Source organism: Phlebotomus argentipes, unplaced genomic scaffold, assembly GCF_947086385.1.
Source record: "Phlebotomus argentipes unplaced genomic scaffold, Phlebotomus argentipes genome assembly scaffold_4, whole genome shotgun sequence".
In the NCBI taxonomy this organism is placed as follows: domain Eukaryota; kingdom Metazoa; phylum Arthropoda; class Insecta; order Diptera; family Psychodidae; genus Phlebotomus; species Phlebotomus argentipes.
This window is the reverse complement of record NW_026776174.1, coordinates 4,979,620-5,002,368: the sequence shown is the minus strand read 5'-3', so window position 1 is coordinate 5,002,368 and position 22,749 is coordinate 4,979,620. Positions and strand designations below refer to the sequence as shown.

At 39.2% G+C, this 22,749-nt stretch overlaps 4 protein-coding genes across 8 annotated transcripts in view; 2 read left to right on the top strand and 2 right to left on the bottom strand.

The window, feature by feature from the left end:
* Positions 1–4,480, top strand: part of LOC132257918 (RYamide receptor) — a 36,320-nt gene extending 31,840 nt beyond the window's left edge. For all 5 annotated transcript variants that reach the window (XM_059754976.1, XM_059754979.1, XM_059754978.1 and 2 more), the window contains 2 exons: positions 3,917–4,011; positions 4,075–4,480. In XM_059754976.1, the coding sequence (XP_059610959.1) occupies positions 3,917–4,011; positions 4,075–4,113 (134 nt within the window). In that variant the 3' untranslated portion in view covers positions 4,114–4,480. The remainder of the gene's footprint in view (positions 1–3,916; positions 4,012–4,074) is intronic.
* Positions 4,481–4,939: 459 nt separating this feature from the next.
* Positions 4,940–8,751, bottom strand: LOC132257432 (protein spaetzle). Its single transcript, XM_059754321.1, has 4 exons — positions 8,481–8,751; positions 6,348–6,705; positions 5,677–6,019; positions 4,940–5,609 (listed from the first exon to the last, which is right to left on the bottom strand). Exons 1-4 carry the CDS (start codon positions 8,526–8,528, stop codon positions 5,438–5,440), a joined length of 921 nt encoding a protein of 306 aa, XP_059610304.1. The 5' UTR covers positions 8,529–8,751; the 3' UTR covers positions 4,940–5,437.
* A 145-nt stretch (positions 8,752–8,896) lies between these two features.
* Positions 8,897–17,310, top strand: LOC132257987 (uncharacterized). The gene is made up of 8 exons (XM_059755075.1): positions 8,897–9,001; positions 13,388–13,540; positions 13,685–13,771; positions 13,951–14,100; positions 14,380–14,530; positions 15,665–15,826; positions 16,477–17,116; positions 17,205–17,310. The coding sequence occupies exons 1-7, from the start codon at positions 8,897–8,899 to the stop codon at positions 17,073–17,075; spliced, it is 1,407 nt and encodes a 468-aa protein (XP_059611058.1). The 3' UTR covers positions 17,076–17,116; positions 17,205–17,310.
* A 1,269-nt stretch (positions 17,311–18,579) lies between these two features.
* On the bottom strand, positions 18,580–20,925 carry LOC132257724 (uncharacterized). The gene is made up of 4 exons (XM_059754745.1): positions 20,845–20,925; positions 20,182–20,336; positions 19,269–19,545; positions 18,580–19,208 (listed from the first exon to the last, which is right to left on the bottom strand). The coding sequence occupies exons 1-4, from the start codon at positions 20,863–20,865 to the stop codon at positions 18,714–18,716; spliced, it is 948 nt and encodes a 315-aa protein (XP_059610728.1). The 5' UTR covers positions 20,866–20,925; the 3' UTR covers positions 18,580–18,713.
* Between the last annotated feature and the right edge of the window lie 1,824 nt (positions 20,926–22,749).

Here is a 22,749-nt window from a genome sequence, read left to right as displayed (position 1 = left end):
GAATACGCATTAGGTGCCACTCTACAAACCGATGTCAATGTTCATACTATGTTCCTATGCATTCTTATCACGTTCTGTCCTTTCTTTATGCACTTTTCCGTTCTTTCGGACACTTATTATTCATTTTGCAATGCGAGAAAGCTTCAAAATCTATTATAGCACCGATTTTGGGTAGGATTTGAAAATGTTCAATTCAGCACTAGAAATCTGTATTTATTTCCTCCTTTATTTCTTATGGAAAGGCTTCGCTGTTGTAACTCTTTTGCTCCTAGCAGTGTGTCTTTTTGCCTTGTCCTGTTGTTGTATATTGCAGAAGGTACAAAATTCGAATTTCACATAAAGACCAACTTTTATATATTCCATCGTAAAACAGTCCACATCTTCAGCTTTTGCTGCAGCCATAGAATTGTCGTGTCACTATAGCGTTACGTAGATTGCTCACGTATTATTTGAAAGTACATTTCGTTGGCTGCAGCACTCTGTATCGTAAGAGCTTACTGATGGCCATTATAGAATGAACTGATATGAATTCTTAAAGTGAAAACTGAAGTTTGAGCAATAAAATGAATTGAGCAAAATTATTATTATCAACAGATTATCTTTAAATTTCTCACAATATGATAAAAATGCGTAACGCTTAAGAACTCTCGCAATTTCTCTGAGTAAACTCAAGTTGTGCGCTGAGAGCGCGATGCTAAGCCGCGATGAAAACAATAATAACTCGAGATGTCTCGCTCAATTATTCAAATCCGTCTATTGTGAGTCTATTTTTGTGTCTATTGTATAGAAAATGCCATCAATCTCAATTGAAATTGCCAAAAATAAGACAATTTACGATGAAAATTCTTATTTTATGACGTTTGTGAGGGATTTATGGAAAATAATTTGCAAACTTCAACTCGTTCCAATGAGAAGATGTCTTTTTGAGTTACAATAGTCTTAGCAAAAAGCAATTTGCGTTTTTAAATCTCATTACGCTTCATCATAAAGAACTCTTTTGTCTGAGAAGTTCTTCTATAGTGCAAAAGAAACTCATATGATTCACGACAAAAATACAAGGAGAAATTGTACTACCTTAAATTGCCCAACTCTCTCTTGTTTCGCATTTACAGCAGTTGATGCAAAGATATTAATTTCCTTAACGCGAATCGTTTAATAGCAAATTAATTATGGGCGTTCGCGAGATGTTCTCTCTCGCGTGAATCCAATTCAATTACAAAATGCCTGATGTATTTAAAATTTAAATTTCAGAAGATATTCATCTCGATTATGACACCGAAAGAAATTGCCTTTAAGGTTACAATGGTCAACATTTTCAGGCATGTTAGCATCTCATCTCGCAAAAGTTTTGCATTTCACCTCTCGTGAAATATAATAACATTGAATAGGGAAGTTTCGTACATCACTATGTAATATCTTGGGTAACAGACGGATCACAAAAGAAGATGTCTATAAGCTTCATGGGCAAGTAATTTTAAATTCAATGGCGCAATAATTGAAAACTTCTTTGTCACACCAGGGGTATTTGGCAGAGTAAATAATTTTGATCCCCCTCAGCAAGAAAGTTTAATGAATCTCGGGTTTCATTCCGTAAAGACAATCTGGGCGAAAGTATAGCTTTTTCCGGTGGCTGTGAGTTCTCGCCTACGATAAATATTAAATCATTCTCTATCTTGAAAGTGTCGAAGCCTGTTAAACCTTCGCTTTTTGTTCCTCATTGTCTATTATTCTCCTTTGGGTTCTTGAGGGATAGTAAAAAGCATTCGTCGCACTTTCATTGCGTCTAATTTCATTCCAGTCACGTTCCCATTTCACCGAAACTGCTCCAAAATTTATAAAAGATTTAATAACAAGCCGTACAAAGGGAGACTTTAAACTGCGAAGGCTTTAGGGACATTTCCTGTAGGTATTATTTAATTCATATACTAAATACGAGTGCCAATGGACCGGATTGGGTGTATTTCACAGCAGATTTCCACAGTCGTCCAGAGAGGAAATCTCACATGAAGAACAAGTTAGGAAATTTCGTGCATATGGATTTCCACTGCAGGGTGTTAAGCAGAATAATTCACTGGAGCTTTGCACAAGTGTCCTAATAAAATTACATGAGAGCGCCCGAGCTGCTCAAACCCACCCAAGATCGTAGACTTGCCTCGAGAGCCTCGATATACACGCTATCAACAGGATAAAGATACTGAACCTAATTCATCATACTGTTGATACTTCTTCGCGGCCCATCCCACTTGTGCCATAGAAAAAGGTTTAATACTTCTCTCGGCCTACCTTATGTACACATAAGGAGACTATCTATGATGCATGAATGCTGCATATGTACAATGATTTGTGTATTGAGGCTTCACTGATACGGTAATCCGCTAAGAGTCGCTTATTGCGTAGAATTTCCAAGAATAAAAGGGTCGACGCGATTGTCAATCTGGGGTTCTTTATGTGGAATGTCTGCTCGCATTCCATTCTTTTAAAATATCAGTTTATGAAGTGAATATTTCAGTGCCCACGAAGAGGCATAATATTTTATATATTTCCTGTCTTCGGGCGCCAGAATCTGTTTTCACCCTGAATTTTGTATGCTTACCAACGCTTTAGCGTTTCCTCACCATCATTCTGTGCGACGTGTGTGCGGAGGAAAGTTATAAATTTACATTGAATCCGTATTTACGGCGATAAAGCTCTAAGCTTCCAGCGGCGCTCCTCGCGAGCAGGAAGTCTTGAAATAGTTGAGAAATCCTTTTGTAGTCACAATTTTCCGTGATGTTTATTGCATAGAAATTGAGCGTGTATCGATTGGAGTTAGTTTGTTTATCGGCATACTTGAGGTTTATTTGAGTGCAATTTCGTAACAATACAGCGAATTAATATCACAACATGTCGCGCATATTCTAAAGTCCTTGAATACTCTGTTAATTAGCATGCATATTCGACTCTCTACTTTACATCGTGAAAAGTTGAGTATAAAATATTTGAAGAGATACAAATTTGGAGAAACTGAAAACTGGAACGCCTAACCGCAGAATACAAATTGCTATGACCTATGATGCTGTATGTGTGATTTTTCTTGGGCGAAAAATTCCAAATTTAATTTATCGAAACACATCAAGAGAGAGAGCCAATTATGTAATGTTGCCTTTTTGTTGGCTTTGCGGTGTTTTGCTTCATTTAGCAAGAAGTAAATTCTCTCCCTAAGTAAGTTAAAAGTTCAATATATTCCGTGCACATAGTTGGGTTGGTGTATGTGTGTGTGAGTGTGCGATGGGATGGCAAGGATGTTGCTATTTCTTCTGAGGCTGAATTGCTGAGCACTTCAGTGTTACACAATGGGAAGCTGTGGAGAAATATTTTCTAATATTTCATCGCCTAAGAACTTAAGCGGAAATATGCAATGCACACAATCACAGAAAAGAGCTTTCAACCGTAAATCGGCTGTATGAATGTTGAAAGTGTGTCGTAAGGGAATTCATTTGGCAGAAAATGATGCCCAGAGCTTCAAAGCTCCGCTGCATGACATGAACGTCCAGGATTAGCGCATCGCTAAATTGGATAGATCCTCTGAATTCAGTGTTACATCAGGATTATGCACACTATTTTCTTTTAATTCTATTCTCTCAACACACGCCGAAATTCGGCAGAGAAAGCTTTTGTTGCTTTGCACACAGGAAATGGAAGATTGATTCTAGTATAGAGAGTTATCAAGTAATCTATATAGCAGAGTCATGTGATAAAGTTGTGTGTTCTTCAGATGGATTTTATTTATTGTCTTTGGTGATGTGAGCTTTCTTAGGTCATTTTATTCATCTCTTGTTCTGTAATAGAGAAATATCTATAGTATGATTAATAGAATCCACTTTCTCATTGTGACTTCTCGAAGCCAAAATATCTCATGATGTAATCTCGGTTCCAGGAATCGACGAAACCTCTCAGTTACATCGTGTCAACACATGCACAACATACATCAGTTCACGGAGGAAGGCTGTCGGCAAGACACCAATATTGCCGGTAAAATCCACTCAGTGAGAATGAAAGTCAATTATTAATCGCGTCTCTCGCCAACGTTTTCAGACACCCTGTTCGTGTGCGGAGACAACACTACTTCGGTGATGCGAGAGAGAACATGATAATAGCCAAGACACGCTATGAGTCGCAGATGCGGTAGATTTGCGTTTTCGAGCACTGGCGCTCGAAATCTGACATATCGACTTTGAATTATCACAGAAGAATACATACATACATAGTGTACATTCATGTGACCGTTGTACCGATGTTTCCTCCCTTGAAACCATTGAAACTTTCCTTAGATTTACGTCCCAATTTATCATACATTGACCTGTAGTACATTGAATAGTAGGGCTTTTATAATTTTTAGGCGTGGAAGAGAAGATTTGTGGTTACCCAGTTTTTCCCATAGCTGGAAATGTGTGAATTTTGTAGACTCTGTTGAAGGAATAAATAAATTTTATTGAAGATATTTTTGAGTGTTTTCCTAGAGCTGTTCTTGGCTTCAAAGGTAAGTTTATTAAGTATTAAAGAGGTAAAGTTGGATGATCGATTTTAACTTTCAATATGAATTCATCACAATCATTTACCAGAAAAATTACAGCAAATTCTCTTGGACAAAGAATGAGTCTCATCGACAAAGTGACCAGAGAAATATTAAATTTTCAATGTCACTCAAGATATTCATGATGTTTCTCCGATTTATTTAAAACGAGAGCTCATATCGGAGGTGTGAATATGTTAAATGTTATTAGCATTTTAATTGCATCTTGTGGCCGAGTTTTAAGACGCTGCATCGACTTAGCGAAAAGAAAGTGGTCAAGTGACAGCCGGAGGAGCGCTTTCATTGCAGCTCCACATATTTTTTCTCCATGCGTTTGCAAAATAGCAAATAACCTTCAAACAAATTGCGTTCTTGTAACGACACGAATTTATTGCTATCGCCTTTTTATTCGACACTATACATATTATGCCGCTGACTGACATCTCCATTCTTGGGCTATTTTATTTATTTACACGCAATTTCATTTTTACATTCACTTGCTTTGTACCTGCTACAAATTTTACTCACATCGACTAGTATAAACTATAAAAGAGAATCTAGCAAAAAACTACTAATTCGTGTTAGTATTATTCCATAGATGATGAGTTTCTAATGTAGTCTTAATTACAATTTCTGAATTCAAATTTTCACCATTAGCTTTACTCAAATCCTGATTTATTTTCTCTCTAAGAAAAAATCATGTCATAAATGCATGTAAGTAATATGACAAACGACAATAAATTAACTTACACGGAAACTGTTATTGCCCGGTAAATATTTCTTGGATATTTAACGTTTCTCTCATTTATTGAATTGTGCGTCTTGGTGCTTGGAATATCACTAGATGAATTAATGGTATATCACAATTTGAGGATGAACCTTCTCCTAGACCTGCCGAACGTAGCACTTGCAGCAAGATGGTAATCTGAAGAAGTCTTTTATGATCTCCCCTCGTTCGTCGAGGGCCAGCAATTGGCGATATTGATACTTTTGCTTGCACTCCGAGACGTAATTTGTCGGGAAGAGTGTGGAGAAGGAGCAAGACTGGCCACTTCGCCTGAAAACAAGGAGAAAAAGGTGAGGATTTTGAGGATAAGTGCACCAGTGGTTCGGTAAATTCCTACCTGCACTCCTCTATTCTTACACCTTGTGTAAAGTTGCTTTGATTTATTATGTACAGCCACTTATTATCTCTGTTCTGGCCAGATTTCGGATACACCTTGTTCTCATAGCTCTCGCACAGACTCTCCTCGCCCGGAATATCATTACGTTGCGTCAGATCTGCGGTGATATAGTCCTCAGTTAGGAACTCTGCATACTGCTTGTAGTCCTTCTCTAGGAGCGTTTCAATGCGAGATGCGGGATAAGTGTGATCTTCCAGGCAAAACGTTGAATCTCTTGCACATCCAGGCTTCGGGATTTTCGGAGGACTTGTGTAGTTGTTCTCCTCTGGAAAGTAAATCTTGTCTGAAAGGCATGATAGTCGACAGATTACTAAATGACCTTATATCAAGTTGATGCGTGCGAATAAATGAAATGCTGTGTGCCAATAAACCAGAGCCATTATCCCCGCAAAGTAATATCTAGGCATATTTGAAAGGAAAAAAACTGCCGCAATACCTAAATTAAAGAGCAAAGAAAGCACAGAAAAGCGGATAATCTCAAGTACCAGAATCCAGCGGATATTCACAGAGGAAAACAAGTGATAATTGGTTGAATGAACTGAGCTCCGTCCCGACAATTGGCCTTATGTGAATATGGATTTCATGCCTAAATACAAATTTCAGGTAATTACCTCGCTTACCTCGCGTTGCAGAGGATGAGTCTGGTTTTATGGTGCTTACATGACTGTTCACGTGATTTGATGGTTCATATTTGTATTTAAGCTCACCATTTTCATCCCTATAAATTTGCATTGGTGACTCTGAGTAGTTCGAGCTTGGTGGCCTTATTGGGCGAGTCCTTTTCGGCACCACCGAGACTCGGGCCTCAATGTCCGACTCATTGGACAGCTCTTCGCTGCTGAGGAACACCATTTGATCGCTCGCGTCTGTGGTCACGCTCCTCCTGAACCCCTTGGACGCGCTACCCGAGCCATTCGGTATGAACGACACCGAGAGACGCCTTGGCCATGGCGATCCTGACACATTGGCCTGCAGCACACACAAAAAGAATTCAGCATTACCGAGAATTCGCACACAATTTACTTATGTTTGCACTGCAAATGTAAATTTATTGTATTCCAGAGTAAAGTGTGTTCAGAATGCCAAAAGACGTCAAGTGTGTGGAGCTCGCCAAAAACAATCAAGAATGAAGAGGCCCACAACAAAGCTCTGCTTGTCTTGTTAAGCTCAATGTTTGATAGAGTTGTTACTTAACGTGAGTCACATATGACAATTTTGAGGCAAAAAAGGCGGCAGATAAGTATATATTTCAAACGAGTTTTTTCCACACTTCTTCTGAAACAATTTTATATTCATACACATGCTGACTTATAAACTGTTGACGGTTGAAGAGACTACGAAAAAAAATGCACGCTATTTTTGAAATCTTCCAAGTCACCTCTCGCTCTGGCCGCTTAATCGTCATTGAACGATTAACATCTCTACTGGGAAACGATTGTGGAGCCAATAAAAATTCACTTTCATTGGTAATGTGAACGCTGTCACCAGAAATACTCAAGTCAAAGTCAAACAATAAGATGAAAATTAGCACGATGCGACTTAAGCTTCTCGGAATGTAGAGGAGAGCAGGGAATTTTGGGCACGCTTATTAGTGCTTCACGATCTCAATCGTGACGGTGCATTTAGGCTAGAAAAATGGCAACTTTGTTGCAAAGTAGAAAACAAGAAACTAAACACAATGAAAAGTTCACATTCATTTAATTAGCTACAAGAACGTGAACAAGAATGTAAATTCAAGAGGCAAACAACTTATCAGAAACACACGTTCTGGTATCGATATTCACGAAATCATTCAATTAATATTAAAATCGCTCTTAAGTGTGTGAAATATTAAAATTTATGCTTGATTTTATAGAAATACCGTTGTGTTCCCCAACATTCTTACTGCTTGACACATTTTGCTCATGAAAATTGTCATTCTTTAGAACAGAAATGTGAAAACTTGAGTTTGAAATTACAATCTGTCTGATAAGGATTCATTCAATTCTACTCGAGTGATTTGTATTTTAAAGTCCAGATTTGGTGGATCAAAAATGCCCGGCTTTTTCCTATTTTCTGTTTGTATATCGCGATAGAATATTTTTAACGGCTTCAACACAATTCTTTGAATTTCAGCAAAAATGAATATTTAACGTTCTCATCATAAAATTTCAGTGGATTTTCATCAAATTTATCCATACATTAACTGTATCAATTTCAAGAGGGCCAACAAACTTACTAAGGGCAATTCGGCATTGCCACTCCTCTGTATTATTGCTCAGAGGATTGACTCTTTTCTCGTTTACCTGAGCCATCAACGAGCATTTAGGCCTGAGAGACTAATTTACAGTTACCAAATTGCCGACTTCTTGCTCTCTAAATAATTATCCAAACAAGAGTGTTGTTGAGTGCGGGTGAATTTCTCAAATTTGAGGGACTTTTTCGAGAAAAAATACCGAACAAATTGAGCGATATAATAAGTTTTTTAGCCATTAGCACACGCTAAACTGGTTTGTTTAGCAGTGTGCACGACAGATTTAAAAAATTGAAGCTTGCAATTGTGTGGCTTTAACCTTGAGTTGACTAATGGTAAACACAACACATTTCGGATGATAAGTAGTTTAAACTGTCACAAAAGGTGAAACCAAAAAAAAAACTCCACCAAACACTGTGTATTGGCAGAAAGTGTGCTTCATTAGACGACTTTTCACTATTCATTGAATTTATGAATATGATAATAATAGATTGAATATATGGTTAATTACCATAAAAAGTCCAAAGAGAATAATTAGATGAAATTGCATGTTAATCATGCCTTGATATTTCGCTCGTAAAGCACCTTTTGCTGGAATCACACCACGAGATTTTCCTTTTTATATCTCACAATTACACTTTTCGTGAAAATTCCCCACTGATTCACTCAAACATGATAAAAATAATATTGCGAAACGTGATGTTGAGCGCGAGAACGTTTTCACATAGTCTCAGCGTTTCACTGCTCGTCCACAGACTGATGAAGTGATCTTGTCGCAAACACGGAAAAGTTGTAACTGGCTTCAAACCCGGCCAACAGGTAAAAGTGGAGGGGCTGATTTCGACGGTCACCAAAGGCTCTTCAGAAACTCCTCAGACTGTGCCAATTGCCGGAGACAATCCCAACTTTTACCAATAAACGATAGTAATGTGTCCACTTACACAGACAGTCAGTGAACAGTCACAAGTCCGCGGATCTCCATTTATTCACATTTTTGTCGCTGTGTCGCTATTTTTTACGACAAAGCCAAAAGTGAGCCTTCGGACAGACTCGAGGATTTGGTTTTAACCTAAATCGCAGTACTTTTACTTTTGCAGCTTGAGACTTTTGACCTTCTGCCAACCTGAATTTATATTTGCAATTTTTTTCATATAAAAGAGGCAGTTTTTTCCTGAGAAAACTCAGTTTCAGTGTGGATTTGACTTGGAAATTGGAGTCAATTCGATCGCTTTGCATTTACCATAATACTAAAAAATACACAAATTTAAAACACTTCTGATTTGATCCTGAAATAAACATTTTCTGCTTCTGGAATTTTAATATATCAGTTGCTTTATTGTTTATTGATGATAAACGCATATCATTAAATTCATGCATTTACTGTATGGACGCACGACCACTTTTACTCACTTGCATGCATATGTTTGCACCTGTGTGAATACGATAAGAAAACTACACAGAAAAACTGCAAATACAGTGCCTGGTCAAAAAATTAGTAGGCTTTATTTATTAGGAAATTCATCAATTATGGCTCCTTAAGTAGCACTTACAACAGTAGGGCAATAGAAAATAATTGATCTCTAGTTGATTATCTTCATTTAGCGACAGAAGTTGCCTGTAAATATACTTTGTTTTGCAGTATGTTTCCACTCCGTCGCGAACCAAGTGACGATAGCTGCAAGTTTCACCTTCGTTTCTGAAAATGAAGATTTGATTGTCAAAAAGATTTGCTTTTGATCATGAAATTTTTTTTCCTGAAAATGATGATGTTCGAAGGAAATCCTGACAAATGCTATTAGACTTATGTTTGCAGCAAAATCTTAAAGGTATTAATAAAAGGATACTAACATGCAGTATTCCACTCTGACGGATTGCGCGAATTCCTTGTAATTCACTATAGTCAGCCACTTATTTTGCCTGCTCAACGCACGCTGCGGATAAATCCTCGTTTCTTGGTAATTGCAAAATGATTCCTCGTCGACATAACCGCTCCTTGAGACTTCCGGCGCCGTCGCACGGTCGTTGGTGAGTTGCCCGTGGTACAAATCAATGTTCTCCGATAAAAGACGTTCGATGAGTTGCTGCGGATAATTCGAATCCTTGAGGCAGAACGTCATCCTGGGATTTGGCACATCACTCTGATTCCTTTGACAATCATATTGGGGAATATTCTCAGCAGAACATCGCCAATCGTGGTTCAAAGTTGAATTTCTCACTCCATTGTTATCCAGGCGAAGCTTTGCAAAGAAAATCACTCGTGAGAAATCAAGAAGAAGATTGCTTGCGTGGTTGATTTACCCTAAAACTCTTCAGCACTGTAATTCTGAATTTTCCTGCATTCACGAGAACGTCAAAAGACTGCGAAAAGCCATGATTTATTTTAGGTAAATGTCAAACTTTCTATTGAGCAATTTGCCAATATTTTTACCATTACGTGAAATACTAATAAAATGATCACAATTTTGTGGTACGGAACACGATTTATTTGCATGACCACTGAATTGGTATCGCACATATCACAACGAGAAAGTAACTTAATTCAATAATACACTTGTTCTTTAGTCAAAGCTCAGAAACAAACTAGAAGCGATGCCAATTCATCGATCGGCATATATAGCAGATCTAAGAATGCTTTCATCAACAAAGAATGTTAACTGCAAGAAGCACTCTTCTTTCGCTATGTAATCTAATAACGCAATGACGTAGTCCAGATACAATTATCAATTATGATAGGAAATTCCATTTTATTGCCAAATGTGATCTTGGACAACGGGTCAAAATGTCTGTTGAGACGAAGAAGTACCATCTTTGGAGCCTCTTTGAATTGCCGAAGTGCGCCTAAAAGTATGTGGTTTTTCTTCGATTCAATTCCACTTCGTAACGGCTGAAGAGCATCGAAACTGAAATCCATCATCATCTTATCAATGTGAATCGAAGTTGAGAAATTTCGTGCAATTTCACGGAAGTTATGCATAAATCTGTGATGGAGATAAATAGATATCCAATATCGCGTCTGCTCTTCAACCGCACAATGAAGTAATACCCGCTGTGAATGATACTTCCGAAAACTGTTTTGCTTATTTAGAGAGGATTATGCGATGGGAGGGAAAAGTAAAAGCGTTTTGTACTTCTTTTACGGTAATGCCAATTTAATTGTACGTAATTTGAACCATCAACTGGACCTAATAATTCATACAATGCCATGTCTCTTATTTTATGGAAATCATGGAAATCTCTTGACTGACGAATGTGTCAATTTCATAAAGCGCTGAACCAAAACACCAATTCAATTTTGCTATACTTGTGATCCATCTAATAATCTAATACCTCATGCTTTTCCCTACATAAGTACTGTACTGATGGTGTCGCTCGTTGGGAAACCCTGAAAATATTCATAAGGTAATTGCAAAGACTATGATTTTAAGGGGGTTTTGTCCTTTGAATGTCGCAAAGATTGCTGCCATAACACGGTATAAATCGCGTATTTCACCGGTGGTGGGGATGCGAATTTGATAAGGTGGGGCTGTCGAAAGGGGAATCTTTATACATGTGTTTATATAAAAGTGTGTACCACTTGGTTTCTTTCTTAGTACCACAAGTGGAATAATTTAAAAACGACGGAAAGCCGGAGAGTGAACGTTGAGGTGCAAATTGTGTTATTGGATGTTCACAAGCCATCAACTCGGATTCAGTTGCTTGGAGAGAGTTTCGAGAGAAAGACACACGAGATTGCACAAAACTTTTCGGCACATTGGAGTAAAAGTGATTCAATGTAGATGAAGTCAGAAAAAGTTAATCCAGCACAAGAGTTCAATCTGCATTCAAAGTGAAATAAAAGTGATATTAATACTATGTACCTAATTTGAGGTGGGAAAGGATAATCGCACTGGTGCAATTTCTCTTTTCAACACTTTCTTCCCTGAACATCTCAACGCCAAGGAGTGTTATTGACTCTTTTTTCCGTCTCCTCCCCCGAAACGACTCATTAATCATGAAGGTAATTGTTCTGTAGCATCTTCAGGAAATGGCTGTGTGATGACAAATTGTTACTTATATCTTCATTAGTGGATGGTTTTCATGTTGCAATTGAAGTGGCGCGAGTGATGCTCATTCGTTGGTGTTGTTTGATTTGGTTTTTTCTGCACTTTCTCCACTCGATTCAATGACAGACTCCGCGCTTCTTCTCATCTCTCTCGACATCTAAAATCCGGTTTTTCGTGTAAATTTCTTCTACGCAAATGTTATGAGAAACAAGTGAAGTTATTGGCCATCAGAGGCACTTTTTGTGCTCCCTAAATGCAACATATCCACCCATGAATGTGCATAATGCATGCAAAATTACCTCTGATTCAATTTGGCAGGCACACAAAAGACATTCATCCAATTGTCTTCCCCTGTTTCTTCGCTTGGGACGCGCGATGCCAAGTTGCCACCATGAACTTGAGGCAACTTTCTTCGCATATACATCATCATAAATATAAAGTATAAAATTTATCGCACTCGTGTGGGGAGATATTGTGCAAATAAAACCGGCATTAAAGCGCAACTTCTATTTCCCCATAGTGATATTTTTGGGCATTTAATAGCTCACACTAAAGTCACAGTAATAAAGTGATAGGAAAATCAAAATCTTATGAATGAAACGCACTACAATTGCAGAGAAGAAAGTGACATTTCATACCTGAAGTGAGAGGAAGTGAATAATTTCTATTGTTGTATAAGTTTATGCATTTATTGTTGTATTTATTTTATTAAATATCCATCAGTCTGGGCGATGGTTTAATTCCTCATGCAGAAAGAAAAGAAAAATCGTGCCTCAGCGCCGAAGAGATGTTTCATTTTCAATGTGAGTTCCGGTAAAGCGGATTTCAGTATATAATGTGAATCACACCTTGGTATGTGTGTGTGAATAAATAATCGCGAATTGGAGTAATATGTTAATTACAACTTTTCAAATATGTGATCGGCGATTGCGCAAGAATTGGTCCAAAAGACTGGGAAATGAGGAATTTTATAATAGATTGACATTGCGTGATAACAATTAGAGAACATTTATGGAAGTTTGAAGCTTATTAATAAGAGGAAAAACACCTTTTTGTATTTTGAAACATTTGAAAGTGCAACAGAGTGAAACTTGATGCAAGATTGCCATTCATTATCATTGCCAGATGCAGTTTTTGTATATCTATACGCATAAATTGTGAAATCACTCTAGAAATTTGCTCCTAAGTTGGTCAAATTTGAGGCTTTGCCGAGAGGTTCATCGATCTTACGATCTCACCTGTCTCGCGAGAGAGAATGTATCGATTGCGAAAAAGAACTGTCGTCTTATTTTGCATACTCGTGCCCATAGTGCGGCTATTAAAGTAATTAGCACGTAAAGAGACTCTTTTTGAGAGATTTACTTTTTTATTGCAGCTCTTCTGCGTCTGTGCTGTGCTGTTACTGCCTGGTCTCCTGGCTAGTCCAATTGGCGACTCTTCTCTCGATCCAGTTGCAGCATCTGACAAATTGTCCGATGTTACGAGAGCCAAAAGGTCAGGATTTGACTTGTTTGGTGGCATCAAAAAGGTGATTGTTATAACATTTTATTGCGCCATACATTTGATTAGAAAGAAACAGTAAATCTCCGAAATATCAGCTGAAATTAGGCTCCAGATAAGCGCATTCATTTTTTTTTTCTCATGTCTTCGCATCTTCTTATATTTGCCACAGCATATACTGAGTGGAATTGGTCAGGCTTCAGCATCACTTGCGGCGGGAAGCAGCGGCAGCAGCAGCTCTAAAAGCCATCCAGCACCGGTAATGAGCCTTCTTAATCAATTTCCATACCATTAATTGTGTTTACAATTTGCATTTCATTGCGTGAACTTGACCAATTATTTACTTTTCACACGCACAGAATATTTCTGTGGCGTTGATTCAGTGGAAAATCAAAGACAAATATGTATTCTAATGAGATAATACTCGACATATTTCAGCATGAAGAGATCAAGATTGACGCTTGGCATTTGAAGAAGTCCATCCTCAACACTCTGTTCCAAGCTGTGAAAGCCATCACGGGTGGCGTTACGGCCATCAAGGGTCAGCTAATCAAAGGAAGTGGCTACCTGATAAGTGCTAAAGGAAAGGTATGAAAGCTTCCTATTATTATGTAGAGTGAAATACAAAAATACTTTCGTTAATTGGGTTTTCGAACCAAAATTACACGTTGGATAGAAAGTGTATTTAATGGTTCAGTGGATGTGAAGAAGTGCGGTTTTTTTGCATCTTTGCGCCACACTTTTAATGCAATTTGCAGTTGAACAAATGGCCACACCAAAGGCTCTTAATGCCATTTAACACGTTGAAGAAGTCAACAAATTGTGCAACGCCTGGACAAATGTAACAAATATTGCTCATGTTTCCAGTTGATTGCCGCCAGTGGAGACAAGGTTACAAATGTGGGGAAGAAGATTGTCACAAATGCCATCCTTGTGCCGCCAAATCCTCATCCCTTCGCCAAGCTGAGCGGTGGATCTTCAAGCTCACAGCATTCGAGTCCAACTGGCCACAGTGAAAGTAAGTGTGACTCTCCAGAAAGAGTGAGAGAGAAATTTGTATATTTTTTTTATGCTTCGACGTTAACACACAATATATACACACTCCAATATACGGAGAGTCGCTTCTTTTTGAGTTTTACACGCCGAAATCACTCCTTCATGGAAGATTTCTGCGTGTCTGACAATGAGGAAGCATTTATATAATCGGTAAAATAAAGCAAACAGAGTAGAGGAACTTTCATTACAAATTTTTTACAATCATCTATTTCACAAAAATGATCACTTTTTGGATCTTCATCTCACGTATTTTGTTATGAGTGCAAATCTCGCGAGAGTATCTCTGCAAAGGTGTAATGAACTCGCGCATAAGACATATCACTAAGATTGGCTGAGAGCGCATTTCATACGGTGAACTCAACGACCTGAATTTACTTTCATTTGAAAGTCATTCTGCCGGTGTACGCGACCAACACACCCAAGAGTATAATTACGCTAATTTATTTGACTCGAATTTCATATTGTTTTTCTATGATTTACCCGAAGATTTCGTACAAGAAAGCCCGGGGCGATTTTGTGTTGGGAAAAAATTCCGCTGAATCCTTTTTTCATATTTTATTTTATACACAATTACGAAGAGATTTTTAAGCATGTTGCATAAACACTTCGAATTGGATTATTATTAAATGTGAGTGTGAATAAATTAATTGAGCTATCTCACCTTATGACACACAAAAACCACACAAGCTAAAGAGCGAGGTTCAAATTTTGGTGAAGAGGGAAATTGAGATTTTATACACTGCAGGTGGTGCAACACTTGCCTTACTTTCCGCTGTGGTGATGGAGATTAAGAGGAAATTAGTTGCCTCTTTGTTTCACTGCAGATTAATAAAATTTTACGTAGTCGTGCTCACGTGTTGCTTTTCAAATCACTTTTATGGTACACATATATATTAATTTGCACTTACACAATACGCGCATTGTGCTCATCAATGAAGAAATTATGTGAGATGGGAATTAGAGGTATGGATTAGATCAGATTGAAATTGCTGTGCCAAAGCAATATCGCTACAGTTTTGTGCAAATTAACTTGTTGATCATGAACTGATATTCGGGCATCTTTTGCAATAACATCCCTTTCTCTTTTCTCCTTAAGGCTTCACTAGCTTCGAGAGTCCAATCACTGTGGAGCACCATCACAGCTATGACACTCATTCCGAGCATGCATACCTGCCCCCAGCCCCATTGACGACATCCTACGGCTCACCATCTGTGTCCCCGGGTTACGTAAGCACGAAATATGGAGCACCGACCACGGGTATGTTGATCTCTTGCTACTCAAATCACAGTGTACATGCTGCCAAAATTACGAGACATGGACAATTGAGACTGTGTTGGCGGCTTTGGGTGGTATAAAAAGTATAAATTAATGTGGTAAAAGGAAAGTGAAATGTCCACTTATGGAATTTTTAGCATCAACTCAAAAATCCCAACTCGTTACTGGAACATAAAACGAGTTGAACTAGTTGCCGGCATGTATTTTCATTGCAATTCTCTTGGTGTGTTATTGAATTCAGTCAAGCACACCCACAAACCGACTGGGAAATTGCTGTGGAAAAGATCACATAAAGTTTTATCACTTCAAATAAACAGCCAGATAAAAATATCATTCAACTTTCAGAAATTTCATAACTCATGCTGCTCTTCTTTATAATGGATTGTATTTTGATTCATCTAGAGCATCAGTGATCAGAGATGAATTACTTTGTGTGTAATCATGAGATGAATCAAGAAGATGGACATGAGAATAAGTTTCAAGTGAAATTTGGGTGTAGCAAAAGTATTTCTGGTTATTATGAGCAATTTTGATGTTTATGTAACTATTTTTCGGTCACTAATTGCGTGCACATCTCAACATTTTAGACATCACGGTAGATTACTAATATTAATTATCTTTCCGACGTTAAGCCTTTGACTACCATTCGCATGTGAATTATCCGCCACTGACGACTGGACATTCAGCGAATTACATACAATCGAAATCCATTCAGAGCGCTGCTGATGTGTTGCGACAAGTGCTGAATGAGAAAGTCCCATCCAGTACTGACCACCCACCTCAAGACAATTACAAACTGACCCAGTACGCCATACCCTCAGATCCCCAGTCGTATGTGCCACAGTTCAAGCCTCTCGGGCCCAATCAGGCCTACGGACCGCCAATTGGCGTGGTTCAGACTCAGACTATCACGACTGCTTATGGAAATCCGGCCGCCCTGCCCAGTGTCCAGCACAACTGGCTCACCAACCCCAAGGATCCATACGCTACGTACGCAGCGATGACCGCAAAGAACCAGCAATCACACGCCTTGCCAAAGAAAAGTGTCACGGTCGTTGAGGACTCCAAACCCGATGCCACGGACAATAGAGTTCACCATCAGCAGCTCAAGAGCATAAAGCACATGATTGGTGGCGCGGACTTCGATATACAGCGCTCAGTGAGCTACGAACTCACAGATGGACCCAGACCGAAAAGACGAACGATACTGACGAAAAGAACCAAGTGGTAGTCAAGTTCTGACGCAGCCGTTTAATGCCAAAACGTCTATCGGTATGACAGCGAATGAAATCTGTCTCCAACATTTTAACGCCACTCAAACTTTCTCTTCCCAAATCTAATGCTTCTCTTCCTTTTGCAGAGCCATTTGTGGATGTTGCGCAAACGTGGTGAATCCTCGCGAGGATTTGCAGTGAATCGCGGGTACCGGTGAAAATCTACTCTATAAGCTTGTAATGTGGATAGGAAAAATGATATCAATTATGTATAATAGAATTTGTATACTTAACATAAGTGACAAATCAGAGGTGATTTTGTTAACGATGTGTAAATAATATGACGTACTTTTTATACTCATTGTAATTTATTATTGTATAAATTCATTTTATGAATGCAATATGCTTACACATGTAGGTATATGTTTGAAGAGTCTATGTATAAATGTATATTGAATAAAACATATTACTTTTAATAGTTTTTTTTGTGTTCGCATAATTTAATAGAAAACCGATTTTGCCACCTGCTTTATTACACAATTTCTGGGGTTTTTTTATTTGAAAAAATTCAATGATTTTAAGAGGGCAATTTCATTAAATGTTGGATCCTGTTTTGTTCCTTATAACTCTTATTTCCCATAACTTCTGATAAATATCTACGAACCCATTTTGAAAGATTCGCGTATTTATTTTTATTGATGTTATCATAAGACATGTTTGATCTAAATGTGTCTCAAAAAGTTAATGATTCATAAACTTTCTTTTATATCGATTTTCTTTATCATCTATCTAATAGTGTTTAATTGGATTTTCTCTTCGCAAATTCTCCTAATCTTAACTTTATTTTCCCCGATATTCTCGTCAGGTTTAAAAGTTCTACACACGTGTTTTCACATGTGTTTTTATTTGAAATTGTTGTCTTTTTTGCACATTTACTTGTGAAATGTTTCTGCAAAATTAGCTTCCTGTCATAACTCGACAATGAGCCAATGAAATTCAGAGAAGCACTTTCAATCTGCTAAATTTCATCCATCATAAGTTTTTCCTACACTTCATATCCGTCTTCTTCTTCATAACGTTATTAATATTACACTTGAAGCTTCCCAACAGCGTCTGACAATCACGTCGGTCTCAAATTTCTTGATTATAATTGGTTAATATTCCGCATTTATGCAGAAACTTCGAAAGCTCAAATATGATGCTCACATACATATCAAAAGTCTTACCGAAATTGCATACTTCTTGGCGTAAAGCCAATCATATTAGATACAGTGTGTTCCATTCACCGCGCATCTAACATGCTTTTGCCTATTCAACTACATATAATAAATTGCAGCAACAGAGCTTCAAATTGAAGGTGAAGAACATTTGCATAATGATATTTCTCAATTTTTCAAGTCATTTCATACTTACTGAATATAATCATGTCAAACGTGATTCTTTTTCAAAGTTTTAATAAATAAACATCCTCCAGAACCTGCTTACATATCCTCGACATTCGGCAAGTCCCAAAGTAAATGGTTAAAAAAAAATCCAGGTTTTATTAAATATAGCAATCAATAATGATTATCTAGAAATTTACAAAACGCGTCATGAGCCTTGTTGATGATTCTTGGCTCCTTTCTCGCCTGTTACAAGGCAAGCCATAAATTCACTTAGTAATATCCGAAGGTGATGTCATGCAGGGGAGCTGCGCCGTTCTGTGGCAGGGCGTAGTCCTTGGCCAGCTGGTCGAGGAGACTCGCGCTCCTTCCGGCCTGTGGGCGGGAATATGTGGGCGCGGGAACGGCAGCTCGTGGAGCAGAGTATTGCACCTCTTGCGGCGCTTGCGACTGGTAGGCAAGGTTGGCGTCTTGCTGGGAGGGAATGCCCGATCCGAAGCCTGAGAATGTGTGGCGCTGGCTGTAGGCTGGATCAGGGCGAGCTGGCCGCTGCTCTCGCGAGTAGACGACATCGGAAGCGGGCACGGCGCCGGCGACTTGGGCGCGCGCTGGCACGGGTGATTCGGAGTAGTGCTGCCTGGCCAGCTGAACAGGTCTGGCGTGCTGCACTGGAGCCCTCGCCTGTGGCTGGATGTGCTCATATTCCACGAACTGCTGCTGAGGTTGGGGTCTGGGTCGCACCTGCTGGGGCCGCGCCACTCTGGCGATCTAGAAGAGGTGTTATGACATGAGAAAGTGCACTTTAATCACTGCTGTCGTGCTGCATACGTAAGGCTTCTGGGGCTGCGGCTCGTCCTCATAGTCCACGGTCAGGCCGTCCTTGTTGGTCGTCTCGTCGACTAGCGTGGGTGGGGCGACGGTGATTCCCTCTCCGGACGGCTGGAAGCCGAACTTGTTGGCGCCATACTCCACGACGCGCACCTTTCCGGTCTCATCCACGTACCCATACTTTCCCTTCACCTCACCGGTGGGCGACTTGGTCTCGATCTTGAACGAGCCGTCAGCTCCTTCGTAGCCGTACGTGTAAGAACCGTCTTCATTGTGCCTGAAAAGTGGAACAGCAATAAGTCAATGAAGGCTCTGACAATGACTTAGTTCGGCAGTAAATGATATAACTAATGCGCTTGCTTGGTGAGTGATTTCCTAATCACATCAAGAGTGATGGGAACCCATCTTCTTTCACACGCTGGCTAAATTATGATTCTTTAGCACATATTCATCATTTTGTAATGCAACCATGAGCATAACACCATGCACAATCACATCCAATGTGCATTTCGACATATTCTGCACAGATTGTAATGCTCCCGGAGTGTTTTGCATCTGGTCAAGCTGCTCTTCTCACCAGCGATTAAAATTTGTGTGTGAATTTCATTGACAAAGTCTGCCCGTATTGTGAAGACACACAATCTGTGTGCACCTCTGAACAACTTCTCTCTGGCATGCTTGATTGAGGTGTACACACATTCTTTTTGGCTTATTAAACAAAAACCCATGCTCATTGTATCTGCAATGGGTGAGTATCGAATGTGAGCTTTATAGCAGAAAATGAACAGTACGGAAAAGTCGTGAAAGGTCTCTTTACGAGGTTGTTTAGCTTGAAAAATTTGTCTGTTGGATCTCTCGGACTGGTGAGAAGTTACAATTGAATGCATATGAGATTCAGAAATTGTTATATAACCTGTTTATCTGTTTAAGAATTGGCACAGGAGTCGGAGCTGGCTCATTTCCCTGGCGCAGGCGGATTGGCGCTGGACGTGGCTTTCCTGAATTTCCCGTATAGTATTCGTCATAGTCTTGAGCCGTGGCCGCAAGTGCCATGCACAAAATCACCACCTGAAAATGGTTGTGTAATTAAGAGTTAAATCCATACTTCCACATTCGACTGATAGATATTATGTAAATATGGAAACACTCTCGGTCTAAATATCCCTCTGGGGGCTTTATTTCCATCTCAAGATCGTGTAACTCGCAACTCTCACTTAAAATTTAACTTCAGCAGCGCCATGACATGAATTTTAGATATTTAATATCACTTTTAGGTGGCAAAATAAATTAAATGATCACCGCTGATTCCGCGAATTGCAAATTTGCTGATATGAAACACATTATCAATCGTTGCAAAAGCTTTCATCCAATTCAATTCCTTGTGTTATCTAACATTGTTTGTCACACTGCAAAAAGTCCTTTCCATTTTCTCTCGTTTGTACATGGATGAAAAATTATTTGGAACAACTTCAAGTGTTTCCTTGTCATTGCGCGATGACAAAAAAAGCCCAACAATGTGTCTTTTTCTACACCAAAACATAAGAGAAATTCGTCTTGAAAAAAATTCCACACGTACCACATTGATTAGTCGAGACATTTCTTTAATACTTAATATGAAAATAATTAAACTAACGGTGACCAGTTTAAATTCGCAGCACTACTGATCTGTCTGGAGTCACTTTGGGGGCTTTTATACTGACTCAATTTGCTGCCACGGCAGGTGTATTGCTGTCTTACTTGCGTGTTAGCGTGATGGACTCGTGCGGGAAAGAGACATCGAGCAGTTCAACCAACCAATGTTAGTATGTGAATTTTAAAAGAATTGGCGGGAGAGTGAATTGTGGATGCAAAAAGCCGCCAGTGAATTTCTAGGTGAAATGTTTTCTAAAAATTCTCAGGAGAGACAACATTAGTTCACCTGTGCGCGGACATGATTGTAATGCGACACGGAAAAAAACGCGTCTCCGCACTTTGAATTTCTTGCATTGAATATGCCTTAAAAATGAGAGTTGACAAAGTGATACATTTCGGGGCGAGAGACGCGTGCACGGCATAAAAGTAGAGACAGAGAAAGAGAGAAGCAGTAATTTTGAGGTGTATTTTCTTTCAGGAAATGTTGGATATTCACTTTCTGCTATCACATTCCCGACATTTGTCCACCCACCCGGTCATTATCCCCCTATTTTTCCATATATTTCGTCTGCATGATATTAATTTAAATGCGCTCTGAATCCCACCGTAACCACACTTTGCCTTAACTGTATCATTGAGTCAAGTTTGTGACGTAATTACTTTCAATTTCATCACGAAAAGTATGTTGCTTCTTATATGATCGCCAGAGAGCACTAGACGATCACGAATTTGATCAACTGATCGACTTATGCTTGTACATATTAAATTGCATCTCATGGCAGAAATTGAGAGTGTCAATTTTATGAATGTACATGCGGATACTTAGATGGTCTGTCGATATATTGTGAGATCACTGGCACGATTGAATTTAATATCCAGTCCAGCTTCTCTCTGCCGTATTAATTATTTCCCTTACAAGGCGCTCTTTTCAGTTTGCGCACTCTTCCAAAACCATGAAATAAGAAAAAAAAATCAATTTTTTTCCAACCTCATCTTATTAGATCATGAGAATTTTCGTTGGACTTGCTGAAATTGACGTGAGAACTTGCATTATATGCAGAACACAAAGTGTTTCGCTATGCAACTTGTGGAATTCTAATTGAGAGCCTCTTGCAAGGTTGTTCCTTGTCTGTTCTGCTTCGATCTCTGTATGGCGTGGCGATGGTAAAAGTGCGCTCTCAGCGACCAGTTTCCACCCAATCGAAGGTTGCCAACAACCACACATTTCCATGTCGGGCAGTGCATCAACATTAATGGATTCAGCCTAAATTTGTTTCGGGCTCTGGCATTGACATTTTGTGCAAGGGACCCGTGTTGATAACAACATTCCAGTTTTCACCTCAAGGTCACTTCCGGACATGTTTTGGGCGAATTCTTGGGTTGGCAGTATCGCGAAGAGGCGAAGTGGTATTCCTTAAACCTCTTTTTTCTTGTCGCCACAACCGGTGGACTCTGGACGGCAAAAACCACTTTTCACAGAATGTTCATCAAGGCTGCCAGCCTCTCCCATTTTTGATCATTACAGCAAAGGCAGCTCGATTTCTTGTGCTTGGACAATGTGAAAAGCCTGCAGGTTCCGCATTGTGGCGCGATTCTTATGAATAAACATGCTTTGTGCAGAAGGAGGGACGTTTTCGTCACTTTTGCGATGTCATTGTGACTAATTGAAGTTGATAAACAACAAGAGATCAACACTGACCCACGGGCAATTTAGCCATTGATTAGCGCTATTGAGATTAAATTCCATTGAGTGACGCAACCAGGATACTTTATGTCCGCGTGTTGCAATCGCGAGTGCAGTGGGGGCGCCTGGTGGGGAGTGAGAGACACGAAAAGTACAAATCTTAAC

Bases quoted from the DNA above. Each gene is read 5' to 3' on its own strand.
- LOC132257432 (XM_059754321.1), bottom strand. From the start codon at position 8,528: ATGATTAACATGCAATTTCATCTAATTATTCTCTTTGGACTTTTTATG. The intron at 6,706-8,480 runs GTAATTAACCAT...TGTGTGCTGCAG, and splicing joins TTCTCTTTGGACTTTTTATG to GCCAATGTGTCAGGATCGCC. The intron at 5,610-5,676 runs GTAGGAATTTAC...CCTTGTTTTCAG, and splicing joins GTAAGAATAGAGGAGTGCAG to GCGAAGTGGCCAGTCTTGCT.
- LOC132257987 (XM_059755075.1), top strand. From the start codon at position 8,897: ATGTGTCCACTTACACAGACAGTCAGTGAACAGTCACAAGTCCGCGGA. The intron at 13,772-13,950 runs GTAATGAGCCTT...GACATATTTCAG, and splicing joins CTAAAAGCCATCCAGCACCG to CATGAAGAGATCAAGATTGA. The intron at 15,827-16,476 runs GTATGTTGATCT...TCCGACGTTAAG, and splicing joins ATATGGAGCACCGACCACGG to CCTTTGACTACCATTCGCAT.
- LOC132257724 (XM_059754745.1), bottom strand. From the start codon at position 20,865: ATGTCTCGACTAATCAATGTG. The intron at 20,337-20,844 runs GTACGTGTGGAA...AACCATTTTCAG, and splicing joins TGTCTCGACTAATCAATGTG to GTGGTGATTTTGTGCATGGC. The intron at 19,546-20,181 runs GTTATATAACAA...TCCACTTTTCAG, and splicing joins ATTCTTAAACAGATAAACAG to GCACAATGAAGACGGTTCTT.